Genomic DNA, 14727 nt, shown 5'->3' on the forward strand with positions numbered 1-14727 from the left:
CTGTGTGCAGGGGCCACTATGGGACATAATACTGTGTGCAGGGGCCACTATGGGACATAATACTGTGTGCAGGGGCCAGTATGGGGGATAATACTGTGTGCAGGGGCCACTATGGGGGATAATACTGTGTGCAGGGGTCACTATGGGGGATAATACTGTGTGCAGGGGCCACTATGGGGGATATTACTGTGTGCAGGGGTCACTATGGGGGATAATACTGTGTGCAGGGGCCACTATGGGGGATAATACTGTGTGCAGGGGCCACTATGGGACATAATACTGTGTGCAGGGGCCACTATGGGGCATAATACTGTATGCAGGGGCCACTATGGGACATAATACTGTGTGCAGGGGCCACTATGGGGGATAATACTGTGTGCAGGGGCCACTATGGGACATAATACTGCGTGCAGGGGCCACTATGGGACATAATACTGCGTGCAGGGGCCACTATGGGGGATAATACTGCGTGCAGGGGCCACTATGGGGGATAATACTGCGTGCAGGGGCCACTATGGGGTATAATACTGTGTGCAGGGGCCACTATGGGGGATAATACTGTGTGCAGGGGCCACTATGGGGGATAATACTGTGTGCAGGGGCCACTATGGGGGATAATACTGTGTGCAGGGGCCACTATGGGGATAATACTGTGTGCAGGGGCCACTATGGGGAATAGTACTGTGTGCAGGGGCCACTATGGGACATAATACTGTGTGCAGGGGCCACTATGGGACATAATACTGTGTGCAGGGGCCACTATGGGACATAATACTGTGTGCAGGGGCCACTATGGGACATAATACTGTGTGCAGGTGCCACTATGGGACATAATACTGTGTGCAGGGGCCACTATGGGACATAATACTGTGTGCAGGGGCCACTATGGGGGATAATACTGTGTGCAGGGGCCACTATGGGGGATAATACTGTGTGCAGGGGTCACTATGGGGGATAATACTGTGTGCAGGGGCCACTATGGGGGATAATACTGTGTGCAGGGGTCACTATGGGGCATAATACTGTATGCAGGGGCCACTATGGGACATAATACTGTGTGCAGGGGCCACTATGGGGGATAATACTGCGTGCAGGGGCCACTATGGGGGATAATACTGCGTGCAGGGGCCACTATGGGGTATAATACTGTGTGCAGGGGCCACTATGGGGGATAATACTGTGTGCAGGGGCCACTATGGGGGATAATACTGTGTGCAGGGGCCACTATGGGGGATAATACTGTGTGCAGGGGCCACTATGGGGATAATACTGTGTGCAGGGGCCACTATGGGGAATAATACTGTGTGCAGGGGCCACTATGGGACATAATACTGTGTGCAGGGGCCACTATGGGACATAATACTGTGTGCAGGGGCCACTATGGGACATAATACTGTGTGCAGGGGCCACTATGGGACATAATACTGTGTGCAGGTGCCACTATGGGACATAATACTGTGTGCAGGGGCCACTATGGGACATAATACTGTGTGCAGGGGCCACTATGGGACATAATACTGTGTGCAGGGGCCACTATGGGGGATAATACTGTGTGCAGGGGCCACTATGGGGGATAATACTGTGTGCAGGGGCCACTATGGGACATAATACTGTGTGCAGGGGCCACTATGGGGGATAATACTGTGTGCAGGGGCCACTATGGGGGATAATACTGTGTGCAGGGGCCACTATGGGACATAATACTGTGTGTACGGGCCACTATGGGGGAAAATACTGTGTGCAGGGGCCACTATGGGACATAATACTGTGTGCAGGGGCCACTATGGGGGATAATACTGTGTGCAGGGGTCACTATGGGACATAATATTGTGTGCAACGGTCACTATGGGACATAATACTGTGTGCAGGGGCCACTATGGAGCATAATACTGTGTGCAGGGGCCACTATGGGACATAATACTGTGTGCAGGGGTCACTATGGGGGATAATGCTGTGTGCAGGGACCACTATGGGACATAATACTGTGTGCAGGGGCCACTATGGGGGATAATACTGTGTGCAGGGGCCAGTATGGGGGATAATACTGTGTGCAGGGGCCACTATGGGGGATAATACTGTGTGCAGGGGTCAGTATGGGGGATAATACTGTGTGCAGGGGCCACTATGGGGGATAATACTGTGTGCAGGGGTCACTATGGGGCATAATACTGTATGCAGGGGCCACTATGGGACATAATACTGTGTGCAGGGGCCACTATGGGGGATAATACTGTGTGCAGGGGCCACTATGGGACATAATACTGTGTGCAGGGGCCACTATGGGACATAATACTGCGTGCAGGGGCCACTATGGGACATAATACTGTGTGCAGAGGCCACTATGGGACATAATACTGTGTGCAGGGGCCACTATGGGACATAATACTGTGTGCTGGGGCCACTATGGGACATAATACTGTGTGCAGGTGCCACTATGGGACATAATACTGTGTGCAGGGGCCACTATGGGGGATAATACTGTGTGCAGGGGCCACTATGGGACATAATACTGTGTGCAGGGGCCACTATGGGGGATAATACTGTGTGCAGGGGCCACTATGGGGGATAATACTGTGTGCAGGGGCCACTATGGGACATAATACTGTGTGCAGGGGCCACTATGGGACATAATACTGTGTGCAGGGGCCACTATGGGGGATAATACTGTGTGCAGGGGCCACTATGGGACATAATACTGTGTGCAGGGGCCACTATGGGACATAATACTGTGTGCAGGGGCCACTATGGGGGGATAATACTGTGTGCAGGGGCCACTATGGGGGATAATACTGTGTGCAGGGGCCACTATGGGGGATAATACTGTGTGCAGGGGCCACTATGGGGCATAATACTGTGTGCAGGGGCCACTATGGGGGATAATACTGTGTGCAGGGGCCACTATGGGGGATAATACTGTGTGCAGGGGCCACTATGGGGGATATTACTGTGTGCAGGGGCCACTATGGGGGATAATACTGTGTGCAGGGGCCACTATGGGGGATAATACTGTGTGCAGGGGCCACTATGGGACATAATACTGTGTGCAGGGGCCACTATGGGGGATAATACTGTGTGCAGGGGCCACTATGGGACATAATACTGTGTGCAGGGGCCACTATGGGGGGATAATACTGTGTGCAGGGGCCACTATGGGGGATAATACTGTGTGCAGGGGCCACTATGGGGGATAATACTGTGTGCAGGGGCCACTATGGGGCATAATACTGTGTGCAGGGGCCACTATGGGACATTATACTGTGTAGGGCGCATGTTACCCTTAATCCCGCCATGTATGGTATATTCTCACCTAGTCCCCCCCTCCCCCATACTCTTTGTTACTCTGACTCCTTATCTTTGTTGCGCTCGCGGTGCTGCCACTGACACAATGTTGATTTTTCTGATTCATTTTACAGCCGTGTCCAGACAATAAAAGGGATTTTATGTTCCTATAAACTTGTGATAAAGTCTCCGCTTCTGCTTTCGAGACATTTCTGTCACAGAGGAGCCGAGATCCAGGGTTAGTGTTATACACAGGTGATATGTAGAGCGGCGACCGCCATACCGTCTGGATACACAGCAGTGATCGCTTTATGGCAGCTGAGGGTGGGGTAAATAGAAGTGAGGGAGCCCACTACCCCCAGACCAGGGTGTGGCAGTTTATTGGTCTATATAATCTCCGTCAGGTCAGTCACATAGTCAGAAGACGTTAGTGTTATAAATGGCGGAACGAGGGGGAGGGGCTTAGCACAGGTTGTACATAAGGGAATATGGCTGATTGGTTTGTTACAATGTATTAGTGTAGATAAGCACATCAGTAGCACAAATCCAGGCTGACAGCTGTTGCCTGCACTAGTACATTGCACCAAACATTCAGCTGTGACAGCAGGACTAAGCCAGGATGACTAAGAGATCCCTATAATGAGGCAGGGGCACTATTGGGGGGCATTATATGTGCTGGCACTACGTGTTTGTTCTTAAAGACTGGCGATCTGGCCTAAGACATTGTATTGCCTTGTTGTTTAGGTCAGAGAGGTGGGGCCTGACTACTCAGGGGTGGGGCCAAGGTATTCATGGGTGGAGCAATAGAATGACATACATGTCGGGACCCCAGGAAATAACAGCAGCGGAGACTTCAGTGTATGAAATTTATTAGGAAACAAGAAAAATAAAAACAAGCTTTGCCCTGTTCCCCTTCATTAGACGACATCGGAGGTGACGCTATAAGCCGAGATTCACACATTAGCGGAGAGGCTCCTACGACCGACCACACTGCTTTACATCATCTACAGTTATATACACACAGTGAACACACAGCAACGGCGACACCAGGCGCGCTCTGTCCTCCGGCTCCCATCCAAGCCCCGCCCCTGCTTAATATACAGTGTTATCCGGGGTCATGACCACTCCCCATACTGAACAGTGATATTATGAAGTAGTCGGGTCTGGAGAGGAGAATGTGCCACTGAAAATAGAGTCATCTCCAACTGCAGAAACGAGAACACTCACTCCCCCTACTGGTAATTTGTTAAAACTTGGCTTAAAAAAAAAAATAAAAAGGGCATGCTGTGACTTGTAGTTCTACAATCACCTTCCAGTCATATATTCAAAGTTATTGAACTGTGTCTTTAAGACTAAATACTATAATATAATAAAATTGCCTGCATTATACTCCAGAGCTGCGCTCACTATTCTGCTGGTACAGTCACTGTGTACATACATTACATTACTTATCCTGTATTATACTCCAGAGCTGCGCTCACTATTCTGCTGGTACAGTCACTGTGTACATACATTACATTACTTATCCTGTATTATACTCCAGAGCTGCGCTCACTATTCTGCTGGTACAGTCACTGTGTACATACATTACATTACTTACCCTGTATTATACTCCAGAGCTGCGCTCACTATTCTGCTGGTACAGTCACTCTGTACATACATTACATTACTTATCCTGTATTATACTCCAGAGCTGCGCTCACTATTCTGCTGGTACAGTCACTGTGTACATACATTACATTACTTATCCTGTATTATACTCCAGAGCTGCGCTCACTATTCTGCTGGTACAGTCACTGTGTACATACATTACATTACTTATCCTGTATTATACTCCAGAGCTGCGCTCACTATTCTGCTGGTACAGTCACTGTGTACATACATTACATTACTTACCCTGTATTATACTCCAGAGCTGCGCTCACTATTCTGCTGGTACAGTCACTCTGTACATACATTACATTACTTATCCTGTATTATACTCCAGAGCTGCGCTCACTATTCTGCTGGTACAGTCACTGTGTACATACATTACATTACTTATCCTGTATTATACTCCAGAGCTGCGCTCACTATTCTGCTGGTGCAGTCACTGTGTACATACATTACATTACTTACCCTGTATTATACTCCAGAGCTGCGCTCACTATTCTGCTGGTAAAGTCACTGTGTACATACATTACATTACTTATCCTGTATTATACCCCAGAGCTGCGCTCACTATTCTGCTGGTACAGTCACTGTGTACATACATTACATTACTTATCCTGTATTATACTCCAGAGCTGCACTCACTATTCTGCTGGTACAGTCACTGTGTACATACATTACATTACTTATCCTGTATTATACTCCAGAGCTGCGCTCGCTGTTCTGCTGGTGCAGTCACTGTGTACATACATTACATTACTTATCCTGTATTATACTCCAGAGCTGCGCTCACTATTCTGCTGGTCACTGTGTACATACATTACATTACTTATCCTGTATTATACTCCAGAGCTGCGCTCACTATTCTGCTGGTACAGTCACTGTGTACATACATTACATTACTTATCCTGTATTATACTCCAGAGCTGCGCTCACTATTCTGCTGGTGCAGTCACTGTGTACATACATTACATTACTTATCCTGTATTATACTCCAGAGCTGCGCTCACTATTCTGCTGGTACAGTCACTGTGTACATACATTATATTACTTATCCTGTATTATACTCCAGAGCTGCGCTCACTATTCTGCTGGTACAGTCACTGTGTACATACATTACATTACTTATCCTGTATTATACTCCAGAGCTGCGCTCACTATTCTGCTGGTACAGTCACTGTGTACATACATTACATTACTTATCCTGTATTATACTCCAGAGCTGCGCTCACTATTCTGCTGGTACAGTCACTGTGTACATACATTACATTACTTATCCTGTATTATACTCCGGAGCTGTGCTCACTATTCTGCTGGTTATTATTTGGTTATCTTCCTTCACTAATACTATAGGATTTCAAGCATCACCTTAACAAATTGGAAGTGCTGGGCGATTTCAGCTCTGAAGCTGTAGAATAGTGAATACCAATATGGAGTACAATACAGGCTGTATCTCAATCCTCAAGAGCTGATTTCAGAAATTGGGAGGAGGAGGGGAGAAGCTTAACTGATATTAATGATGCCCTTAAATATCCCTTTAATTTTAGACATTTAATTCCCAGATTGAGTCTCACAAGTAACATCGCTACATTGTATCCACCACATTAATAGCCCTTAGAAAAACAGAATTACAACAACCGTCTACTCGTTACCTGATCCAACTGGGCTCCAGATTTAGGACACCTGAGCCCTCATTATAGGGGGCTTCTATAGTAGTAATGTACGTGGGATTCTGGAGCAGGAGAATGGCCGATCAGCGCTTTGGCCCCTCATTATAGAGGTTATAGGGGCCCCCCAAACTTGTCAATAGTGCAGGTGAAAAAACTTTGTAATATACGTTATTAAAGAAAAGTTTCTGTTACTGGAGTTATCTCCTTCCTCCTATCTCTTCTCACTCTCTGCAGTCACTGATCCTGTCTATACACAGATCAGTTTACAATGAATTCTATGGAAATTGTGTTTGGGAGAGAAACACAGGGTAGAGAGACACATATGGCCAGCTACAGCATCTAGTGAGTCTTTTCTCTCACTACTCACCTGGTAATCCAGCTCTGCTGTGAGAGAAAGTGGTCACTGTATAGTGCCGAGGGGTCTCTTATCTCTCTACCTTCAGGAGTTCTTCTATGCCCCCTCACCTCTCCATAGACTTCTATTGCTGAATCCATACACAGATGGATCAGAAATACAGACAGATATGAGACCATCTACAGCATCTAGTGAGTCTTTTCTCTCACTACAGACCTGGACAATAATTCACAGGATAATACAACTCTGTCGTGAAAGTGGTCTCTTATCATTCAACTGCCTCTCTGCCTCCCAAGCTCTTCTCCTCCCCACCTCCCGTCTCCATGGACATCTACACTCACCGGCCACTTTATTAGGTACACCATGCTAGTAACGGGTTGGACCCCCTTTTGCCTTCAGAACTGCCTCCATTCTTCGTGGCATAGATACAACAAGGTGCTGGAAGCATTCCTCAGAGATTTTGGTCCATATTGACATGATGGCATCACACAGTTGCAGTCGCAGATTTGTCGGCTGCACATCCATGATGCGAATCTCCCGTTCCACCACATCCCAAAGATGCTCCTCTATTGGATTGAGATCTGGTGACTGTGGAGGCCATTGGAGTACAGTGAACTCATTGTCATGTTCAAGAAACCAGTCTGAGATGATTCCAGCTTTATGACATGGCATTGCATTATCCTGCTGAAAGTAGCCATCAGATGTTGGGTACATTGTGGTCATAAAGGGATGGACATGGTCAGCAACAATACTCAGGTAGGCTTTGGCGTTGCAACGATGCTCAATTGGTACCAAGGGGCCCAAAGAGTGCCAAGAAAATATTCCCCACACCATGACACCACCACCACCAGCCTGAACCGTTACCGATACAAGGCAGGATGGATCCATGCTTTCATGTTGTTGACGCCAAATTCTGACCCTACCATCCGAATGTCGCAGCAGAAATCGAGACTCATCAGACCAGGCAACGTTTTTCCAATCTTCAATTGTCCAATTTCGATGAGCTTGTGCAAATTGTAGCCTCAGTTTCCTGTTCTTAGCTGAAAGGAGTGGCACCCGGTGTGGTCTTCTGCTGCTGTAGCCCATCTGTAGCCTCAAAGTTGGACGTACTGTGCGGCGTTCAGAGATGCTCTTCTGGCTACCTTGGCTGTAACGGGTGGCTATTTGAGTCACTGTTGCCTTTCTATCAGCTCGAACCAGTCTGGCCATTCTCCTCTGACCTCTGGCATCAACAACGCATTTCCGCCCACAGAACTGCCGCTCACTGGATGTTTTTTCTTTTTCGGACCTTTCTCTGTAAACCCTAGAGATGGTTGTGCGTGAAAATCCCAGTAGATCAGCAGTTTCTGAAATACTCAGACCAGCCCTTCTGGCACCAACAACCATGCCACGTTCAAAGGCACTCAAATCACCTTTCTTCCCCATACTGATGCTCGGTTTGAACTGCAGGAGATTGTCTTACCATGTCTACATGCCTAAATGCACTGAGTTGCCGCCATGTGATTGGCTGATTAGAAATTAAGTGTTAACGAGCAGTTGGACAGGTGTACCTAATAAAGTGGCCAGTGAGTGTATATACATAGATTATATATATATACATATATACCATATGTCTCCCATAGAGACATAGGGGAGTCCTTCTACAGTATCTAGAGAGTGATTTATCTCACAGCAGACCTGGATATTAATTCATCTGATAATTCATCTCTGTATACAATCTACTCTATTTACAATTGCTACTTTTAATTCCCTTATCTGTCCTCTAGGGGGCAGCGTTTGCTATCAGCATATAAAGGTGTCAGTATACAATCAGTAAGTGCATCAGTCCGTTTTTAGTCCGAAACTGAATTCAAATGGACGGATGGCATACTGATGTGTGAACCAAGCCTTAAAGTGAATACTCAGGATAGTGAGCGCAGGAATGCTATATACCACTATATTCCACTATATACCACTGATTCTCGCCATCTTGTCCGCTGACATCCAGAGATATACAGGAAGCCATGCAGACGCTCTGAGGTCATCTTCTATGATATTATATTGTATACAGTGACCGCTTCTTGCTTTCCCGCCCTCTCCTAAATGTATAGGAGTCTCCAGAAGCTGAGAAGGGTCTGTGCGTCGCTCGCTGGTTTGGATGTGACCTTACCCTCCTGCACAAAGCTAGAACTGAAGTGGTGGCACCAGGAGGGGGATCTGTTGGAAAGGGTTAATTTTCCCTTCCCCTTCAGTTCTAGCTTTGTAGTGTAAGATACAGGGGGGTATAAGACATGGGGCGGGGGTACAGGTACATCATTAGGGGTACAGACACTTTTGTCCGATTTGTAACGACTTGACCCTACCTGAGACTCATATAGTCAATGGCAATTTTTGTGCCGGTCTCGACACTTTTCTAAATGTGGGTAGGGTCAGGGGTCAGGTCAGGGCCATGATCTGGGGGTCCTCTCTTTATTAGTAGTGTTTGGCCCTCGCCTTCTTCTTCTTCTCATCCTTAGAACCTGCCATATAACCAATCCTATCCTGTATGACTCCATCTTCTAGAACTACAATACCCAGCATGCACAGCGAGGACGATCCACCTGAAATGTGGCGGCAAAAATCTAATACAAGCTCTTGATTGGCTGAACTTAGATACAGAGCACCTCCCCCCCACCTGGGCCCCTGCTATGGGCCCCTGCGGTTATCAGTGGATGGGTCCGGTGCTGTCAGCATTTCCTAACATTGCATTACATCCAGAGCTGCATTCACAATTCTGCTGCCCTATATCTGTACACAACACGTCCTACTGCATTGCATTGTCAGACATGCGGTGTTTGACTCTGCTCAGGGGTCTGACCACACGTCTGACCGCAGTACCAGGCGGTATAATACAAGACCTCAGCTCTGGTATAGAGAGAATAGTAAATGCAGCTTTGGCTGTGACTAGAGACATGACAACTCTAAACCAGTAGGAGATAAGTAAATATTCACAAAGTCACTCAATATTATCTGTGGAGGAAAATGTCACAAGGATTTGCGGACAGCGGTGACGTGGGGAGCGGACAGCGGTGACGTGGGGAGCGGCCGGACCCCGAATAACGAATTTCCGTATAAAAAAATTCCCATCATTCATCTGTGGCAGAAATATCTTGGCCGTCCACATCTTCCACCTCTCGGGCTTCGTGCACATGAGTTTGAGGCGCAGAGTCGCAGAGTCGATCGCTTCTCAGAGCTGCGGCAGGGACAGCTCCACAGCGCCATCCGGTGTAACATACATTGCACTGCACACTGACGGCAAAACAACCTGGAGGATTTGAGCACAATCGATGGTCCTCACACTGGAGATATAGATATATATATATGTGTATATATATATACGGGGTCCACTCTGTGCGAGGGTCACTCCGCCGCCATCGAGCCATTCACACCCTTCGTGTCCGTACAACCATTGAGTTTATAATCGTCGTCCAGACTCTCCTGAATATCGTATTCTTCATCCAGGAAGTCCAGCGAGTTGTTACTGGGGAGACCCCTGATGGTGAATTTGTGGGAGACCCGAGTCCACTTCACCCGGTTAGAGGCCACAATCTCGTAGAGCTCGGCGGAGCGCGGGAACAGGTCTTTCAGCAGCCTGGAAACATAGAACAAGACAGATGAGACTACTGATACAGGAGGACCTGGTCCTTATCTGCTACTGGTGACCACCTGATACAGGAGGACCTGGTCCTTGTCTGCCCCTGGTGACCACCTCATATAGGAGAACCTGGTCCTTGTCTGCCCCTGGTGACCACCTGATACAGGAGGACCTGGTCCTTGTCTGCTGCTGGTGACCACCTGATACAGGAGGACCTGGTCCTTGTCTGCCACTGGTGACCACCTGATAAAGGAGGACCTGGTCCTTGTCTGCCCCTGGTGACCACCTGATACAGGAGGACCTGGTCCTTGTCTGCTGCTGGTGACCACCTGATACAGGAGGACCTGGTCCTTGTCTGCCCCTGGTGACCACCTGATACAGGAGGACCTGGTCCTTGTCTGCTGCTGGTGACCACCTGATGCTTGAAGAACCTGGACCTTGTCTACCACTTGTTCCTTTCCAGGATCCTGCATTTAATTCCTCCTGTTAAGTAACATTATGGAGCTCGAGGACAGAAGATCCCTGCATAGATTTTGCCTTGGATCTCCTTGTACTGTCCCTATGTAGGCCCAGGGTAGTGGTGGTGTTATCAGCAAATATTATCTGAGGCACAGAAGGTGCAGACAACAGTGAAATGTTACATGAATGACAGGAGGGACAAATCAGGGAAGAGGAAGTGCTGAGATAACAGAGAGAGATGGAGTTGATGATGTCATCATGATGTCACTGTGACACTCACTTGTAGATGGGCATGGCAATGTGCTCCATGAAGCTGATCTGCAGTTCGGGGATGTACGCTTTCTCTCGGTCCATCATCTCGCTCGGCCGGTTCCCCATGGCTTTCTCCTGCAGAGACAGTAAAATAAAGAGGCTGTAGATCTAGTGGAGAGGGTGTCTGTCCATAGATTGGGTGGAGAGGGTGTCTGTCCATAGATTGGGTGGAGAGGGTGTCTGTCCATACATTGGGTGGAGAGGGTGTCTGTCCATAGATTGGGTGGAGAGGGTTTCTGTCCATACATTGGGTGGAGAGGGTGTCTGTCCATACATTGGGTGGAGAGGGTGTCTGTCCATACATTGGGTGGAGAGGGTGTCTGTCCATACATTGGGGGGAGAGGGTGTCTGTCCATACATTGGGTGGAGAGGGTGTCTGTCCATACATTGGGTGGAGAGGGTGTCTGTCCATACATTGGGTGGAGAGGGTGTCTGTCCATACATTGGGTGGAGAGGGTGTCTGTCCATACATTGGGGGGAGAAGGTGTCTGTCCATACATTGGGTGGAGAGGGTGTCTGTCCATACATTGGGTGGAGAGGGTGTCTGTCCATACATTGGGGGGAGAAGGTGTCTGTCCATACATTGGGTGGAGAGGGTGTCTGTCCATACATTGGGTGGAGAGGGTGTCTGTCTATACATTAACTTATATTGTTATATAGACTAGCCAATAAAAACACATTATTATCTCCTCATTATTATCAGGGCACCCACTGCCATCAGGGACACTGGGAAGAGCTGGGTACTGTCCAGTATTCAACCACTTGACCTGATAGTTTGTTGTGGCGGCCACTGATCGGTATTATTAGACTGAGAAGTGGTTAGTGCTGTCGCCTTGCACAGGGTGGGAAGGCTCATGTGTTTTTGCCACTTCCTAGCCTTCAACCACACCATTATCAGCTATAACTTAAGGTGGTTGGGCGGTAGAGGGTACTTGGCTTTTCCCAGTTCCCCTGATAAGGGTGAGTACTGAGGCAAAATTGCCTTAGTATTGGAAGCTGTGAATCAGACAGTGACTATAGCTAGGATAGACCCCCCCCCTTCATATTTAAGCTATAAGCCCCCCACACACCACTATTGGTGACCATTTTTTTTTAAAAAAATGCCAGCCATGTATGTTCTTCCACCCGGTGGAGTTCGCCTTGTCAACACTTACCAGGTCTCCCTGAGAGAAGAATTCTTTGTATATGAGCTCCTAAAATGACAAAATATAAGAATTACATTAAATAATATATTTAAACCACTAGGGAGGGGGGGCACAGACTGAGATGATGATGGAAGGAGCAGGGTCCACAGCAGCACAGAGTATTTTAGGCGTGAATTGTGCTGATCTAGGAGGAGGTTTTCTATGATACGATTCAGACATTTCTGGCTCCTCGGAGGACTCACCGCTATCTTTCTGGTGGTTTTCCAGCCTTTGGTTTGGTCAGAGAGGTCACACGAGGTCATGAGGAGGCAGATCAGGAGGTTGTGGTGGTGCTTATTTTTGGGATCATAACCATCTGTCATACAAAAACATACCAATGAATGTGTAGCTATGCGGAGGAGGGGTGGTGGGGGCTCCTGGGGTACCGAGGGCCACAGTACCACCTTCTATCTACATGTGACCGATCACTAGGACAGTAGCAGCCGGATTAATGGTCTTCTCTGCATTCCTCAGGTCTCTACCTGTAGCACAACCTTTGCCCCGCAGAAGGCGGACAAAGGAGTCTGGAAAGAGACAGAGGAGCCTGGGGCGGGGAACAAGAGGTTAAAGAGGTGAGGGGCAATAAAGTTGTTTTTTGCATCTATTGTGTCCCTTCCCTTATTTGTGTTCTTCTGTTTCTCTGCTGTTCTGGTTGTGACCGCTAGAGGGAGACATTCAATAACATTATTTTGTTACATTGTATCGGCTTCTAAACATTGTAACTTAACAATGCCCAGGTCATAGGTCAGTGCAGGGGATACATGTGTTTGAGGTCTGACCTCCTAGAGGTATGGATGATGGCAGTGATACATTGAGTGCTACATAGTGAGACTAGATTGGGAGTTCCTGTGTTTCGGCATTGATCTGTGTACGGTGCAGCAGACTGTGTTGGCGCTATATAATAAACCCCCTTAGCCGGCTCCCTCTAGTGGACAAGAAGAGCTCAGACACTTTCTTGTGTTTTTATCTCTTCTTGGATTATTTTATGTGGTTTTCTTTCTTTCTGTTTCTTCCCTGACAGCAGGGGGCGCTCCTCTCACCTTTCGCCATTTTCTGAAGTTCTTTAAAGATACGCAAATGATGCGCCAAATCGGTGGCCAAGATAATATCTCGTATGAGGTCCAACATCCTCTGATAGTCCTGCAGGGGGAGACATATGAAAGGGACATCATCGCTTACATCACGCCGACCCCCCCGCCCCCTGTAGTATGGTATGGTCCACGTGAACTCACCTTCCGTGAAAACTGTTCAAAAATGTTACACCCTTGTGAGTTGAGGATGGCGATGGCCTGAGCAAAGTGATGTCTCTGCCGAGAAGAAGGAAAGTCCTTAGTCATATATCATGTCTCTAGTCACACCCAGAGCTGCACTCCTAATTCTGCATATATCACAGATCATACAGGTAGTCGCTGGCCCTTGATTTATCAGGGGCTTGATTAAGGAGGAATAAAAATTTGCATCTCTTGCAGCTTTAGATGTGACTGGAGTTCATGAAGCCACTGCTGTATCATACAATGGGGGGTGGGTGTAGGGGCCCCGAGTGCACTCACCTCCATCACAGACCCCTCGGAGCTGTACAGGGCCGCCAGGACAGATTTCTGCAGGAAAAGAAGATTTGGAAATAAACCGGAGCCCAAACAGGACGATAACGGAGCGAGCGAAGTACGAGGCATCGGCGCCACAAAACTTACCGAGGCCACCTGGAAGGAATTGTTCGTCCCCCTGTGGTCCAGATCATGGCACATACACGACACAAACAAGGCAAAAATCTCAAAGTCCCTGAAAAAGCAAAAAAATAATAAAAAGAAAAGAAGAAAACTATGAAAAACAATAAAAATGCAGCATGAAGCACAGCGCCCCCAGTGGTGGCATCTGCATATACTTCTATATTGTGATACTGCACCATGGCTCCACCTAGTGGTAGAAGACGGATATGTGACTAAGTATGATATTATATCATGTGCTATGGCTCCACCTAGTGGTAGAAGTTGGATAATATATATATATATATATATATATATATATATATATATATATATACTGTATTATATATAATATATTATATTATGTTGTGCTATGGCTCCACCTAGTGGTAGAAGACAGGGTGATACTTCCAGTATACTTCTGTACCATATGCTATAGCTCCATCTGGTGTCAGCACCAAAAATGACTTCTAGTATAACTGTTATGTCATGTGCTATAGCG

The 14727-nt window shown here is 47.5% G+C and overlaps 1 protein-coding gene across 4 annotated transcripts in view; it reads right to left on the reverse strand.

Annotated features, from left to right (window-relative positions):
* Nucleotides 1-7979: 7979 nt before the first annotated feature.
* PDE2A (phosphodiesterase 2A) overlaps nucleotides 7980-14727 on the reverse strand; it is a 429321-nt gene continuing 422573 nt past the window's right edge. For all 4 annotated transcript variants that reach the window (XM_075266333.1, XM_075266335.1, XM_075266334.1 and 1 more), the window contains 8 exons: nucleotides 14214-14301; nucleotides 14073-14120; nucleotides 13755-13829; nucleotides 13563-13662; nucleotides 12726-12838; nucleotides 12493-12531; nucleotides 11307-11413; nucleotides 7980-10564 (listed from right to left, as the gene is read on the reverse strand). In XM_075266333.1, coding sequence (XP_075122434.1) covers nucleotides 10333-10564; nucleotides 11307-11413; nucleotides 12493-12531; nucleotides 12726-12838; nucleotides 13563-13662; nucleotides 13755-13829; nucleotides 14073-14120; nucleotides 14214-14301 — 802 coding nt within the window. In that variant the 3' untranslated portion in view covers nucleotides 7980-10332. The remainder of the gene's footprint in view (nucleotides 10565-11306; nucleotides 11414-12492; nucleotides 12532-12725; nucleotides 12839-13562; nucleotides 13663-13754; nucleotides 13830-14072; nucleotides 14121-14213; nucleotides 14302-14727) is intronic.

Source organism: Leptodactylus fuscus, chromosome 2 (genome assembly GCF_031893055.1).
Source record: "Leptodactylus fuscus isolate aLepFus1 chromosome 2, aLepFus1.hap2, whole genome shotgun sequence".
Classification (NCBI taxonomy): domain Eukaryota; kingdom Metazoa; phylum Chordata; class Amphibia; order Anura; family Leptodactylidae; genus Leptodactylus; species Leptodactylus fuscus.